At 43.5% G+C, this 16,279-nt stretch overlaps 1 protein-coding gene across 2 annotated transcripts in view; it reads right to left on the bottom strand.

Moving 5' to 3' along the window:
• MBNL2 (muscleblind-like splicing regulator 2) overlaps window positions 1-16,017 on the bottom strand; it is a 72,608-nt gene extending 56,591 nt beyond the window's left edge. For both annotated transcript variants that reach the window (XM_008948029.1, XM_008948030.1), the window contains exon 1: window positions 15,470-16,017. In XM_008948029.1, the coding sequence (XP_008946277.1) occupies window positions 15,470-15,643 (174 nt within the window). In that variant the 5' untranslated portion in view covers window positions 15,644-16,017. The remainder of the gene's footprint in view (window positions 1-15,469) is intronic.
• Between the last annotated feature and the right edge of the window lie 262 nt (window positions 16,018-16,279).

Raw genomic sequence — 16,279 nt, 5'->3', positions numbered from 1 at the left:
ACAAACCACAGCAAAGGCAATTGGAGCCTCAAGGATGCAACAAACAAGGACCAGCTAGGAAAGGCAGCAAGTAGCTGTGGCAAGGCTTCTTCTCTCATGGCCACTCTCTACCTGCAGTGCTTCACATGCTCCTGGTCACCTACATCCAAATAAAAAGGATTTGGCCTGGAGCAGGCACAGGCGAGGGCGGCCAGTGTGACTCAAGGAAAGGAAAGCCTGTCTTATGAGCAGAGAAACAGAGCATGCTGGGGCTTTTTGGCTGAGTAAAACAAAGACTGAGGAGGGGTTTGCCTGTTTCCAGTGAATCTCCTTAGAGAAGCTGAGGTGGCAGGGAGGAGTGGCGGGAAGGGGAATGTGGTTGCTTCAGCTGCAGAATAACTGGCATTCAGCTGAACAGAGGTAAGCTGGCAGTGAATAAATCCAGGCTGGAAATGCGAATGGACATGAGAAGTGAAGCTGTAGGAAAGTCTGCTGATAGAAGCAGAAAAAAAAATCCTTCCAAAAACCCCCACCCACAATTAGTACGGAGGTTAGTGAGCAACTTTAGTGAGGAGATGACATGGCTGCCCACGATAAAAACAGAATGGAAATCTCTCACTTCCACAGCTCCCTCAAAGCTATCTTTCTAATCTGTCATTAATAAAATAGGCATCTGCTAATGCACCAGAATACTATTGAGGATTCTAAAGTCCTTGCTCAATAGAGCACTAATTAGCAAAGCACTCAAGTGGGCTCAGGTCCCTCCTGCCTCAGCGAAGCACTGAGCATAAAACACTGCAGCAGGATGCTTAAGGGGAAAACTCTGCTGAGCAGCAGGTGAGTAGAAGCATATAGACATAAAAACAGGTATTGTACATACATATATATAATATGTATCACATATCTATAATATTTATTCAAAAATAAAGATACAATCAGCCTTACTGGATTTTTGAGCTTCCAATTTCACACTGATCTATATTATGGGTAAAATTTTAAAAAGTTGAGGAAGGAGTAAGTTCAGATGTTCCCATATAACCTTCAAGGGTCAGTTTTGACGCCTGGAGAAAACGTCAACCAAAGAGCATACATTCCCTCTCAGAAGTTAACAGAGAACATTACACCAAATTTCAGCAGATACCCTAGCATGAAAACAAAACCACAGTGTGCTTGATAGATTTTGAGAATCTCTGGCATGCCTTATTTTTCAAAAAGCTGGAAATGAAGTCTCACTCCCTGCAGGAGCAGACGTTAGTCTCTTCCAGTGCAAATCAACACTTGCAACCCACTCTCTGCAAAGCCTTCAGCGCAGCGCTGGGCTGTGGGAACAGCTCCACTTTGGGGAACCCAGGTTTAAGCACCTGGGCCACCAGCTCAAAAGGGAGAGACCCAACTTTAGAAACTAAATTAATGACCTGTTTTTCCCCTGAGCACAAGATTCCAACTCACACCTCAACCACCAAGCTGCTAGAGGCAGACAAAGGTTCCTCCATAATTGGGCATGCATCTCTTCTCTGAGCTGCAAATGCAATCTACAGAAGCTGCTCTATATTCCTCTGAATTCTACCATTTCACCCTAATCTACCAGGTTTTTGGGTGCCAGAAACCTGCAGTCAAATTGCCACTGAGCTGCAACAGTGACTATACGTCCAGTGCAATTTGGGTCCACCAACTCTAGTGCACAGCACAAGCTGAATATTCCATGTCTCTCTCTATGTATGTGACCTACACATTCATGGACTCCTAGGCAAATAACAAGTTGCATTACGGATGCAGCCTCTTCCATATGTTTTAAGATGGCTCTTTCTTTTTTTTTTTATGAGTATTGACAGACATACTGTGTATTTCCAAGACACTCAAGAATTATCTATAAATATGACACAAAGAATGGCTTGTGAGTACAAGTTTGTCTTTTCCTCAGTTATGTTAGCAGGCCTAATAGAAAGTATTAACTCTCCTTACTAACCCTAAACAGTTTACTAATTTCTCCTACTTATAAAAGAAAAAGAGAGGATAAGTTAAAAAAAAAAATACAAACACAAATGGAGTTGCATTCCTTTCACAAAGAGGAAAACATGTTACTATGACTTGTGTCATAGTCTTGTGTCTTGACTGAAGACTTACTATTTCAGCTCAAAACAGGCAGATACAAGTATTCAGCAAGCAGAGATGTGCTTAAATATATACATAAAGATTGATACCTTCTTATTTACCACTAATTTTAAGATTAGTAGGAAAAGGAAAGCCACACCCATAGCAGATCTGTAACTAAGAAAAGATTTACAAATACTGTAAATTTTACACAGATTTACACAGATCTGTGCTGCATCTTCAGACAAATGCAGTCTTATGAGGACAACAGAAAAAAATACCACATTCAGGAAACTGTAGCTGAATAAAATTCAAGTACATCCCTCCATGTTCTCTGGGGAGGAGAAGGCACCCATAGTGACGCAGGGCACTAGTGTCCAAGACCAGGCTCACCAGTGTCCCCCTCTCCTCCTATGGGCTGCTCTACTCACACCTCATTTCAAGCAATAAACCAGTCCAAGATCACAAGCACAATGGGATCAACAAAACCTGTTAGGTATATCAGCTAATTAACTTCTGCTGAACGGAAACAAAACTCAATTTGCTATCATTTCCTTATGACATCTAAAGAAGTTACACACTTATTAACTTACCATGCTACTTTTCTATTTGATATTTCCACATTTATATCAATAAGTAAACGCACTAAATCGAATCAGGCCATGTACACAGATATTAAATAATTGACCTTTGCTTGCTACCTAATTAGCTGGTGATAGCATTTCTCATTTCACATGAAAAACTGGCTGGCTACATTCACGCCCCTGACGCTCACGTGCACGAGTGGGATGCACGGCTGCTTTAGAGCAAATCAAAGCACACCCAGATTCAAGTGACACAGATCACAGCAGATCTTCCTGCAACACCCAGGACTGAAAGGCAAAGAGCTAATTAGAAAGAACAGCCTTATTCAACTACCTAATAATAAACTCCTTTGTTCACTGAACACATTGCGTATATTGTAACAGCTGGCATGCCAAAATATCTGCTATAAGGAAAACCTGCTTGTAGGACTACTGGTGCTTTAGGGAAAGCTGACTAGAGCTGGTTCTTTTATAGTAGTACTTGTTTAAAAGATCATCTATGCATGAACAGTGGAGGACTTAATTACACTGCAAAAATGTTGAGTTTCAGGGGAAGAAGGAACGAGCAAACATCTCTTAGGCCAGCCTCCAGCAATGCCAAAGCCCAGCTTACTCCTCCACCAGGATACAGAAGAGCCTTGTGGGCTGCTGCCCTCAAAACAAAATGAGCTCAGGACAAAATAGCATATGGTTCTTATATAAAACATAGTCACCTCTGCTGCCAGGACAGCTTTTCCTTTTTTTTTTTTTCATCAAGTGGCTGTCTATAAAGAAAAAATGCCCCAAGAAACCTGGCAGTAGAGATGGCAATTGCAAACTCCCTCCTTCCAGATGAGCTCTAACCACAAATTCTGGAGTCACATCTTCTCCTGCTCTCTCTTACTGCCTTTTATAATTTGTGGTTCTTCCTATACAACAGCCAGCTTCAGTGAGGGCTGTCACCTTCCCCACCTATCATCCAGAATCCTTTCACTGCCTTTGCACACCCTTCAAAAGTAAGACCTAAACCTGCATTCCTAATGGAAAATTCCCTCTCCCAGAAGAAAAAGAAGTAAAGGTAAGTACCAGTGACTCAGTAAGATAAATCTGCTATTTGAAAAGGTCAAAAAAGGAAAATGTCATTAAAACTATGGTTAACAAGCAAGTGGGGGCTAAAGGCTACAGCTCTGCTCAGCACAAAGACCACTAGTATTGTTAAATGGGTAGTACAGCACCGGCACAAAGGAAGGCTGGGACTTTACACGTCTGGTTGCAAACCCCAAAACACAGCTTCCTTGTGGTTAACTGAGTTTTAAGAATCTCCTTTTGCCTGGGCTCTCTGAGAACCAAGTCTTTCATTTGGGAGGGCTAACAGGTCTCTCCCTCTTTCTCCATGCCACTATTTGGCTGCCTGTTTTTACAAAACTTGTAGGAACTTAATTATTCTTGAGACTACGATCTCTTTGTCAAAGTTGGCTGAAAGTGGCCATTGGGTTCACAAGTTAGTCTAGGAGGAGGGAAATAGAGGCAGCCTGACTGCATAAACCTCATTTCCTCAAGAATCCAGGCTAAAAACAATTATAGCCAGAAGGTTCAATTACAGAAAGAGAAGCGTAGACTTTTCCTGCACTTCGAGCACAAATCAGTCCATGCATACTAATCAGCTAATGCTGCTCTCACTGAAGTAATGAGACTTTTGCAGCAAATTAATATTTGCATTGATTTATACGGAGGACTGTCTCAGGCTGGAGCTTCAATGGCATCAGTGCCTGCATTTTCATGACATTCATTATTATCCACTACCTTAGGAAAACCACCATTAAGATACTCTTTGAAAAGCAAATGTTTTTTTCCCATTTTGTGTCAGAAACCAACTATATGCATATTTGATGGCATGTGGCATATGTTCACATCTGGGGAGCTTCAGGGGAATGGGATTTCTTTGTTATAACCTCCATGGTTTTTCAAATGCATAGACCATATTCTGATTAACTTTTAGCTTTAAAATCTTCATGAAGAGGTAGTTAAGGTTGCTATTCAATTTAAATTTGCAAAAGGTTGCCCATCTTTTTATTTTTTAATAGGCTGAGTTCGCTGTCATAACATCCCTGTACCTAGAAAGGTTTTCTTTCTTGTCAGAGAGAGTGAAAGATAAGCCCAGTTACATGGGTCACAACTATTTCAAATTAATGAGTTTACATTAGCTGTGAACATTACTAATGGTGAACTATAAAGCACATGACAAAAATGTTCCATCCCCTTCCTGATCTCCACAAGGCACTCTTCTGCTACAGAACACAGTTTTCTCTGGGTTTGCCCTATACTCCAGCTCTCCTCTCAGCCAGGTTGTCCCTGTGGCAAACGCACTGTCCACGTTCTTACTCCAAGCAGTTGACGTCAGTCTCCAGCTAGTGCAAGAGCTGACGCTGCCTCCCGAGAAGGGCTTCACTCTGTTGCCATAGAGAAGTCAGCAGGACCATGTGGAGCACCCTGGGACATCCTGGACCCCAGCACGGTGCCAGCAGATATGACACACTCCTCTGACATGTCACTGGAAAGCCATCAAGAGCACTCTAGGGCATCTCAAATAGTATCAGATGCCTCTGTTTGAGCAACTGAATCAAGCCCAAACAGCCAGGTCCTAACTACAGCAAATAAATACCCAATAAATTTAAAGTGATGGGCTAATACAGAAAGTAATCTTAGGAAAAAAACCCTGTATGTTTCTTGACTTTCACATGTTAGATCTAGCTTAAAAATTTGGCTTTTGTTTAGTTTTTTCCTCAGCTGGATGCGAGGGTTAAGGGACTGTTTGACAACAGCCACTGAGGCTTGGTTTAGTGTCTCGATATGCAGGACTTTATTTTTTGGCTTGCTGTGAACCAACAGGGAAGGTCCTAGCACTTCAGCTAGCTTCTGAATCTCAGTTGAGCTGTTCTTACGGCCACTGTGTATCGTGACAGGTGCCACCAGACTGACACTCCATAAGCTCCTCTCCTGACAACACCTAAGATGCACATGAACCCATTCAGCTGAAGATAGAGCTTCACTTCAAAGTGCTCAAGGCCTAGATTTCATTTTTTAAAAAAAGAAATCAATTATGTTTTTTACACAGTTTAGAAAGGTTTCTGGAACATGCAGATGAGGCGGCAGCAGCCCACCGGCCGGGCTGCGAGCCCAGGCCATCCATGCAGCTGCCCTAACACTGCTCATGGCAGATCCCCTCTTGTCTGAGCCAAACCAGGCTCCAAGGAAGCAAGTGCTGAGAGCCTGTAATGCCTCCTGACAAAGGGTACATCTACACTGTGGTGGTTGCACCAGGTCATCTTCCTGTCAGGAGCGTGGCACCTCACCGTGCCATGTGGTGGAGCAGTGGGTGAGCCTGCAGGGTTACAGCTCCCCGGGCCCCTGGAGCCACCAGGTGCACACAAGGGTGTCACACCACGCCTGCTCCATCTCTCACACGTCTACATGCAGTTTTATTTCTTTTTACTGCTCAGCGATTTGTCTTTCCACGCATTGGGGCTATCTGACTTTTGAGGCATGTTCACAACACCTTACAATACAGCTCATTAACAAAGCAGATGGGAAGACAGCTTCTTTTCCCTATCATTAATTTCTTCTTTACTGTGGTCAAGACCTTGCAGGAATCTAATCCTGGGTGGCACAGCATGTCCAGAGCCACAGGAAACACAAAATGTAGAAGAAAACAGATGCTTATGATTTCCTCTTGCATTTCCGTTATGGGATGGGTACCTCAGAGCAGGCTTTCAGTGGTATGTTCCAACTTCTCTAAAACCATGACAACTTTCCTTTTGTTGCAGTGGGTTTCAAATACAATCCACCTCCTCAAAAACAAGGTACCAGCCTGCATATGAGGAGATATGACTGGGAGAGAAATATGGTTGTCAAAAAAAGCCTTGCAAATGAACTCCCCGATTCTTTTTGTGTTTAGATTTTTGTATCTTTCCAGTTCTGGGGATGACCTGGACTAATAGGAACATGGGTCTTGTCTCTGCAAGGTTTTTACACCAGGAAGGTCCCTGCATCTGAGCACAACCCTGTCTTTTGTACTGATGATGCAGTCAAAGTCTAACAGCTTGGCAAGAACATCTGATGCCTGAGCTGAGAAAAAGCCACATACACAGGGTCAAGGGAAAAGAAGAACCTGGAATGAAAGAGGAACCACCTGCCAGAAAAACAAAGGAGTAGGTGGGGAAGACCTGGAGAGAGCGAGCCTGTGGGAACAGTGAGTGACCCGAGTTAATAAGGAGCGTGGGGGAGGAGTGGGCAGTGAGCAATTGCTCGTGTTCAAAATCCTAGTAATGGGATGAGTCAGAGACTCTGATTGAATTTTGCCTTGCTACACCCACAGACTGGTTATTATAAAGCTTAGGGGAGCAACAAAAACTACGCAGCGGATTGATGGGTATATGAAGAACCCCCAAGTGCCCAGAAATCTGAAGAACATCTGCCAAACACCGTGCCCTTTCACCCAAGGTTTCCTGCAGCTCTAATTAGTCTGCCTAGCTGCTCCTCTTTGTGTAGTAAGATGTAGACAGATAATTGAGTGGCAGCTGCATCTGAGATGAAGCATTACAGCAGACTACCTAGGAATGCTCTTCATGGGTCTCCACTGAGGCTTCTGGAAGCAGCAAGCTCCAAGAGTTACTCAGCACAGCAAGACCACTACACAGGAACTACTACATACTCTTTTAGTCCCTCAGGACAACATGATTCAGTGAACAAGAAGATATATTTGTATTACATCCTTCAGTGGCTGTTCTTTAACTGCTTTTTCTTTCAACCACTTCTGCTCCTAGTCCTCATCCTCCTCCCTGCTCACCAAGTTCTACCACAGCATAACCAACACTGAAAACTGCTGGTAAACACCCACTTGCTCCTATCAGGCAGTCCTAACGGGCCAAAAGAGGCACAAGCTGTCATCACACATCTCCTGCTTGGGAAAGCCATCTCCTCTGACCACCAAGAGGCCTTGCCACTGAACTGTGTGATTGGGAAGAGGGGCTTCCCACACTTTCAGAGGGAAGGAGGGTCTGGACAGCTTAGTTACCAGATGTCCAACCAGGTTTTCCTTTGAGAACATAACATACGAAGTTAAAACAAGGTGAACAGGTTTAAAATCTGACAGGCCAGGTGGTGACAGGGGATACACTAGTGACAGCAGGGACAGCTTCATGCTCTCATTGCTGCTGCTGAGAAACAAATGAGGAAAGAATATAGGGTCTGAAGGAGATACAAAGCTTTTCTAACAGCCTACATTATAAACTTTAACTGGTACAACTTCTTTGCTTTTCATGGTTTTGGTTTGAGGGCGGAGAGTGGCAGCAGGTTAGGGCTTGCTCCTCTGAGTTGGCTTGATAGCTATTGCCCCTCTGCTGCAAGGGCCAGCCCTGGGCTCAGCCCTGGCAGCCCCAGCTCCTGCAGGTTAAACACTGCGGGCAATGGCACTGAGCTGTACCTCCAGACTTTGCTCCAAAGCAGATAAGAATGTCCCTCTCAAGAGGGACAAATCCTAGCAAGCAGCACGGCTCCCTCTGCAGTGAGCAAATGTCTATAGTTTTGGGGGGTTTTTTGTGATTTTTTTTTTTTTAGTTGTATTTTAAAAATAGCTAAACAGTGTGTAAGACAACAGTTAAAGGCTTCTTTCCATTTTGATTGACTCTCTTGTAAACAATCTAAGCCAAGCTCATTCATTTTTAAGGTTGTACACCCAGCAGCTCAGTTAGTTGGTTTTAACCCTGTATTCAGTTAAGCCAGAGGAGCTAACATGCAGACAGCTACGTGAATAGATGAGAGGGAGACAAATAGGAAAAAGGAAGTGTTAAAGGAAACTGTGCATGCTGGGAGGACTACAGGGGAACACTTCTTGCAGAAAACAAGAAAGAATAGGTGACTGACAAGGCAGGGAATACAAGGAGTCCCTCAACTCAGAAACAAGTGAGGCAGTGGGGTGGCAAATGTCTTCAGAAAGAGATTCCACTTTTCTAAAGCAGATTTTACTACCTAAATTAGTTTCATCTTACATTTCATGCAGTTCTTCACTTTCTTTTGAATCAACTCGAACAAGCTGCATGGCTGCATGATCACTTGAACAGAGATAAAAGAGGGGAGCTATCGATGGCAGGACAGAGGACTGGACATAACCATCTCTTTATAGTCAGCTGCTCACAGTTGCTCAGGTATAAGGTGAAATATAGTCTCCGGAAATAGGACGGCATAATTTCCTGTAGCATCTGACACCTTGCACTTTCTTCTGACTCAAAAAATTCCCACAATCTGAAAAAGGAGGGCCTCCAGGAATCATACTTGTCCTGCGAAGAGTGTTTTCACAGAGATTTAAAAGATTAGTCTTCACTCATGAAACTTCCTTCAAGCTCACTGGGGAGAAACATGCCCTTTCTAGAGAAAAGTAAGTGGAAAAAAACCCACCCAGATTCATCCTTAAGACAATTTACATGAGATTCCTTTCTGCTTTTCCAATACAAGAACTGGAGGTATCCATGAGATAAGGAGGTTTGAAATGAACAACAGAAGTTGGTTTCCAAGCTGTACCTAATAAAGTTGTACGAGTCCTTGCTGTGGCCTGCTGTAGGTGCTGAAGGTGTGCATGGATCAAAACATAACTGGACGAATCTAGGGGAAAGGTGGTCATTGAGAGCTACCAAGTACAACCACATCATGCCCAGCTGTCAGTGTGCCCAAGCACCACACTGCTAGGAGAGCACTTCAGGAAGCCACTGTATATTTGCACACCATCTCCTAAGTATCCACTACTGGCCATCATCAGAGCACTGGGCTAAATGGGGCTTTGCCCAGGGCAGCCACTGCTATTCTGAATGCAGAGTGAGCCCACAGAGTTAATTCTCGGTAATTTAAAACTGGTCTTGATTGACACTTTCTCTTTATGCCCACATTTTGCAGCAACTCAGACACACAAAAGCTTCTGCCAGGTGGTGTTCTCAGACTATCTGTAGTTTATTGGACATTTTACAAGAAAAAACAGAGGTGGGTGAAAAAGAAAGGATGCAACCAAACTTACTGCTCTGTGGGAAGAGTGAGATCTGGATTCTGCATCCCCCACCTGGAAGTTTTCAGCCTGCGACTTCCATATCCCCAGAGCCCACAGCTGAAAAGGGCAGCCCATATCCTGCTGAAACTGGGTCTCTGTGCAGCAATGCAGGCAAAATTCATGGATCCAGAGGGAATAAAACACTGTCACCCAGGAGAGGCAAGACTGCCCATTTCAGTCATTCCTCCCCACCAGCTGTAGGCACAGCCCTTGAGCTCACCTTGTCTGTGAACAGTGTCACACTATGTAACCAGGCAATGGGCAAAAATTCAGCCTGCTAGGACACTATAAACACCCATTTAAATGCTTTTTAATATACACAAATCTAGGCAATCTCCTGTGTATATGGAGCTCATCTACAGTCAGCCAAGACTGCCTCATCTGCCCAGTGAGAGTACGTATCACCTACTTCAAGGTGTGAGATGACCCCAAGTCCCTGACATCTGTAAAACAGAGATCCATGAAAGGATCACAGGAAGGCAAATGACTACCTGCTGCACCCCACCTCTGAGCTCACCCTCTTACAAATTGCCTGCTCACTTTACAAATTTTTTTTTTTTTTTAAATCCTTTTTCTAAATAAAGCTGAGGCCATCTTAAACAGAGTCTTTTCAGTTCCAGATATTTCAACAAAGTGGATGTACCTAAAATTTTTTTTTTTTTTTTTTCCTGGAACCCTTTGAACTTGGTAAACAGGTCTCTGTGTACAGCCTCCAATTACCTTTTATTCTGTGGTGCCAAACAAGACCAGATAGATAGGCATTTTCCTAAAAGGCTTTCATGAAAACCCAATTCAACAGTTCACCCTAGTCTGCTGGCTCAATAAATAAAACAGTTCAAAGTGTTTAGTCACTAGCAAATATATAAAAAATACGGAAAAATCCACCTGTAGCCCTAAAGAAGCTTTCATTTTCTTCTTACCACCATAAAAATTGCAATGACAATGTCTTCAAGATACCTCCTCTGTTATCTGTATTAGCTTAGACAACGTACCCTCCTAGTAGCTGACCTGCAGAAAAGGTATAAATCTGAGTCAAGAAATAACACCAGCACTTAAAACCCAGACTCGCCTACAAATAAGCAAGTCAGCTCCCAGCAAAACGCATGTGACCTGTCAAGCTTCTCCTCTCTCCCCCTCCTAGACATCACCATTCATTTTAATGTTGGTTTGGTGGTGGGGTTTTTTTTGTTTGTTTGTTTGTTTTCTATTCCAGCATGTTCTTGTCTCCAGATCTAACATTACCCATTGGTATTCCTTTGGAAGTAGTTTGTTCTTTACTACTAGCAGGGCAAGAAAGCCTTGAACATGTTTGCTTATAGTATCCAACTTTGAGAGATCTAAATGTGATATAGTAAGTGTTATATATCAAGGTTCTTCACTTTTAAATTAAGCTACTTGAACCCAGTGAGGAATATAAAAACATTAACAGAGCAGTTCCTGAAATTCCAGCTTCCCAGTTAGACAGGCCCCTTCACAGACCCTTCCTCCTCACTGCACAAACACGGCAGCCTCCAAAGAGGAGCCTGTAAGGGCTTTGGGAAGGTTTAAAGCAGCAGATGAGGCTCTGGCTCTGACAGTCCTTCCATCCTCAGCATCCTCCACGTTCCTGCCCACCAGCGGGGCTCTGGGCCTCATGGAAGTCCCCCATCACACACTCCAGACACAGCCAAGCAGATTAGTTCAGAGACACTTTCATCGTCACGTTAAGCTCATCAAGGCTGCTTGCCCAATACAATTTTGGGTGTGCCCACATAGTGACACACAGGGGGCATCTGCTGGAGGGAGTCCCATCAGTGGAGGTGTTGGTCTGGCCGGCTAACAGGCATACATCTGGCCAGCTGCTGCATCCATCATCCGCTGGGTGCACAGGAACACTCTACCTATCCTCTCCCAACACTTCAAAAATGCCTTGTTCAGAGCAGACCAGGCTCTGTCCTTCACCAGAGAGCAAGAAACAAATGCTGAGCTGCATTCCAGAAGCCCATGCACAGAACCTGGCTTGAAATCAGCAAGTTTCTGGCCTGAATCTGAACCAGGATGATTAGTCTTTAGCTATTTCTGTCTAGCCTGGAGCATCTCACAGATTAAAGATAGTCAGAGCCCTGACAGTCTTCAACAGTGAGAATTTTGGATCCTCAAAACTGTAATCAGTCCAATTGGTTGCTGTTGCAACTTTTGCTGGGTTTAAAGTCAAGTATTGCAAGGACTGGTATTCAGAGCCAGAAGTCCCTTTTGAGTTAAAAGCAAACAGGGTCTGCTAAATTCTGTTGACCTTTTACTTGGAAACAACAGACCTACAGATATACTACTTTAATACAGGAAAATTTGGATTCTGATGCAATCATGTTACTCCAGAAGCCTGGCCTAAGGCCACAGCACTATCACTGGCAGAAGTGATCCAGTGTTCTGCTGGTGCCACATGGCCCCTCTCCCTTCTGTAACAACTACAACAGCTTAGGTTTAACCACTATTTCCCAGCCTGGTGCACTGTACAATCACACAGACAGTGGTGGAAGAACAAAGGAGGGTGTGGCACTGTAAGGAGGCAGATGTCCCTGGCTGGAATTATTTCCTTCAGCCACAATGCCAGCTTTTGCTAGGGTAGGACAACCCTGAGGCTACAGGCAAGTCAGCATGAAGATGCTTCTGGTCACACAACCACAGGATAATTGAAGTTGGAAGGGTCCTCTGGATGTCATCTGGCCCAATCGCCTGCTCAAGCAGGGCCACCTAGAGCTGATTGCCCAGGACCACGTCCAGACAGCTTCTGAATATCTCCAAGGATGGAAAGTCCACAAGCTCTCTGGGCAACCTGTGCCGGTGCTCGGTCACCCGCACAGTGACAAAGTTTCCTGATGTTTCCAGGGAACCTCCTGTCTTTCAGTTTGTGCCCACTGCCTCTGGTCCTGTTGCAGGGCACCACCGAGAACAACCTGGCTCTGTTGTCTTTACACCTTCCCTTCAGATACTTATATACATTGATGAGATTCCCCTCAACATCCTCTTCTCCAGGCTGAACAGTCCCAGATCTCTCAGCCTCTCCTCATAGGAAAGATGCTCCAGCACCCCTCACCACCTTTGTGGCCTTTTGCTGGACTCTCTCCTGCAGCTCCATACGGTGCTTTGGCAGTCTCACCCAGCTGGCAGACACTGATACCACGCTCCCTTGTCTACCCTGCAAATCTGGAAAGTTGGCAGCATGCAGGAGAGCTCATGTCCCTTCCCAAAACAGGGGCTCTTTGGTCAACCTGTGTGTAAAGGGCAGCCTGTATCAGAGTGTTTCAGTGAGCAGCTGTAACTACCAAGCATCACCTGAATGTAACACATAACCTGAGACCAAAAAAAATTCTGTCGTCTCTGAATAGGAAGTTTATTCAAAGAGACTCAACATACTCACTATAGTTTATTTTTACAGCAGGTACACCAAACCAAGACAGTTAAAACACTAAGTCTCCAAAGCTCTGGATATTATGTAAATAAACTCTAAATAATTGCCTGCATTAAAGTCTGGTTCAGTGTTCAGCAATGAAAACAGCTCTTGGTTTTTTTTTAATTAAATTCTGATTTTATTTATAATTCTAGACTGTTCTGTTTGTTTATTTACGTGAAAAAGTTATCCTGGTTGTTACCTGCCCAAGCCTTATTCTGAAACTGTATGATTAACACCAGTATTTCTGAAAGCTACACATCAAATAGATTCATATGACTAAGGACATAAGTCCCTCAACTGCCAGCATAAGCAAACTGAGCTATGCCAGGCTCATTCGTGACAGACATACAGCAATTTACAAACACTCCTCCAACTAACGGAGAGCTTGATGATCCTAGAGGTCTTTTCCAACCACAGTGACTCTGACAATGGCTGTGAGGACACCAGCTGATACAGCCAAGAGCCATGTGCACACCATGATCCCCAACAGCTTTTTATGCACGGTGGGGTCAGGCAACACAGGGAAACACACGGCCCTGGCTCACCCGGTGCTGGAACACACGGCTCCGACTCGCGCTCGGCGCTGAGGAGCTGCGTTTTTACACAGTTTCGGACTGGTCTCCACTGAGCAATGATGCTGGTTGTCAGTAATTTATTCATTGAGATCCCACAGGATTTCTCTTCACAGTGTTACCAGCTTAGGCTGTGACTCCTGCTCCGATTTGTGGGTGATACCAACCCCTGCACAGAGTCTCCAGCTCTAACAGCTGGCACCTCTGGCGCAAGCACCCCAGGCGCATCGCCGCTTCAGCCAGGATGGTGTGGCAGCAGTGGCAGCTCCTCTCACACTGCAAACCCTTCTCCTTTCCAGTACAGGGTACCCGAGCCCTGTTGCCTGCCTCCAGCCTCCCAGCCACAGCCCCCAGCCTTTACAGCTGTTAACTACTGCATTTCAGAAAACTTTACCAACTCACTGATTTTTCATAAAAGCTGATCGTTGCCCATTTGCTGCAGACACTGGCCTGCCTGTTTAAAAAGAAAAAACAACTACCCCATTGCCAGACTATCAATACACAAGAACATCTACAAAGAAGCTGTTACAGTTTATCATGCAGTAGTCCAGGGATTAAGGTCATTAATAGCACTCCATAACATATTGCCATGACCCCAAAGGTGCTGTTCTGGCTTGCAGGATATACAGAACATAACTCCCCTCACAAACATTTTGCCTGAGTTGTTTTCACCTAAATCTTCAAAGGAAGAAGAGAAATGAGAAAATCCAGAAAAGAGATTCCTAGCATGATATATTGCATTGCACCAAAAAAGGTTGTAATGAAAATAAATTAACATTTTCAAATAATACTGAATTTTCTTCTCATTCATGTTGACGTTTTCACAGTTCTTAGCAAGTAACCAAAATTTTCATCTAGAGAGCTAAATTTAAAAAGCAAGCCAAGACACTCTCCCATGCCCAAAAGACAAAGCCACAACTAAAACTTTCAAAATAGGATCCAAAATGCTCAAATTTTGCCCTTTAATTATTTATATGAAATAAGCTTTTTCATTTGTTGACATGAGAACAGAAATGTATCATCACAGAAAACACTGCGTACTCCCCCAAATCCCACGAGGTCATTAATCTTCTTTTATGCAGTACACGAAGTATTTTCACAGAACTTCTAAAATAGTTTTCTAAAGCGTGCCTGATGTCATTAGGAAGCCAGAAGAAGCTGACAGCCTAACAACATAATTTCTGAATATCCTCCAAAGAGAATATTGTGATATGGATTTGCACTATTATCTGCACTATCCATACCTGTAACTATCAACGCTATTAATTTGTCTGAGAGTCCCCAATACCAAGGGTAAATGACTGTTGTGTCAAAGTTGAAGTAATGGATAGACTTTTCTTACCTCTGTTGGTTTAAACTAAAGAATCTGCACTATTTCCATGTGATTTGTTTATCTAGGCTCTGGTAATGGCCTAGAGCAGTGCCATGACATATTTTCATTTACCATGAAACAATGATAACTCATCAAATGTACACAGGCGAATACAACTGCCCCACCCACAGCCATATGAATTTTTTTGTAAACAACATATTGACAGTGGAAAAAAAATCCTTACAAAGAAATCTTTTAAAAGACTCAATAAATAGTAGTTATGACAAACATTTGTACAAGTACACATTTTACCAAGAACAAATCGCTTTCTGATTAACTTTGTTTAGTTGCAATTCATCATTTCACATTTCAGTTTCAGTACAATGTAGTAGCATTTTCACTACACATGCAATTTTTTTTTTTTCTTACCTTTAAGGAATCAAAGCAGGCAATAACTCTTCCATTTTCAACCTGGCAGCTTTTAGGAGGGTGTGCAAATTTGCATTCTTCATCAGAGCGTGAACAAGTTCCCCTCTGAAATTGCCTGCACACTTCTAACGTTAGCCATTTTGTATCTCTTACGGGAGCAACATTCAAAGCCATGGTGAAAAGCTGATTTTGAATTTGTAAATTGCTGTCAAGTGAATTATTCTGAAGAAACTTCCAAAACGAAGGGAAGAGAGAAAAAAAGGAAGAAAAAAAAAAAATCCTGCAACAAAAATAACCTAGAAAAAAATTATTTCAACTTAAAAGAAAGTTTTAAAAAAAAAAAAAGAGTGGGGGACGATTAACGATGTCCAACACACACAAAGCAGAATAAACAGAGCAAGTTTATCAGCAAGCAGTCACTCATCAATCATTAAGTCCCGCTTGTAGACTTTTGGCTGGGAAACACCATGCTCAGTCGCATTGCTGTCTGCAGAACACGGGGCCTTGCGGGTCGTGTCACGGACGCCCCGGGTTTAAGCCCAGGTCCTGCGATGCAATGGCACTCCTTGGTAGGACAGCAGTTCTCTGACGGTTGCTTGCTGGTATTGATCACCCAAGAAAAGCAATGCAGTCATTTGTTCATGGCCCGGGAATAATAATAATAATAATTATTCTTCCTCTTTTTCTGCATTCAGTTTCCCATCAACTAATTGGCAAATGGAGAGAGCTGAGGTATCTTCCGCCAAGTGTGAGGTGAAGGCAATGTCTGGCTGGCAAAGACGGGATTTTGAGAACACGAGGGTAGCAGTC

This window comes from Merops nubicus, unplaced genomic scaffold (assembly GCF_000691845.1).
Source record: "Merops nubicus isolate BGI_N331 unplaced genomic scaffold, ASM69184v1 scaffold3759, whole genome shotgun sequence".
Classification (NCBI taxonomy): Eukaryota; Metazoa; Chordata; class Aves; order Coraciiformes; family Meropidae; genus Merops; species Merops nubicus.
Note: the sequence above shows the minus strand (reverse complement) of the source record. Positions and strands in the feature narration are given on the sequence as shown.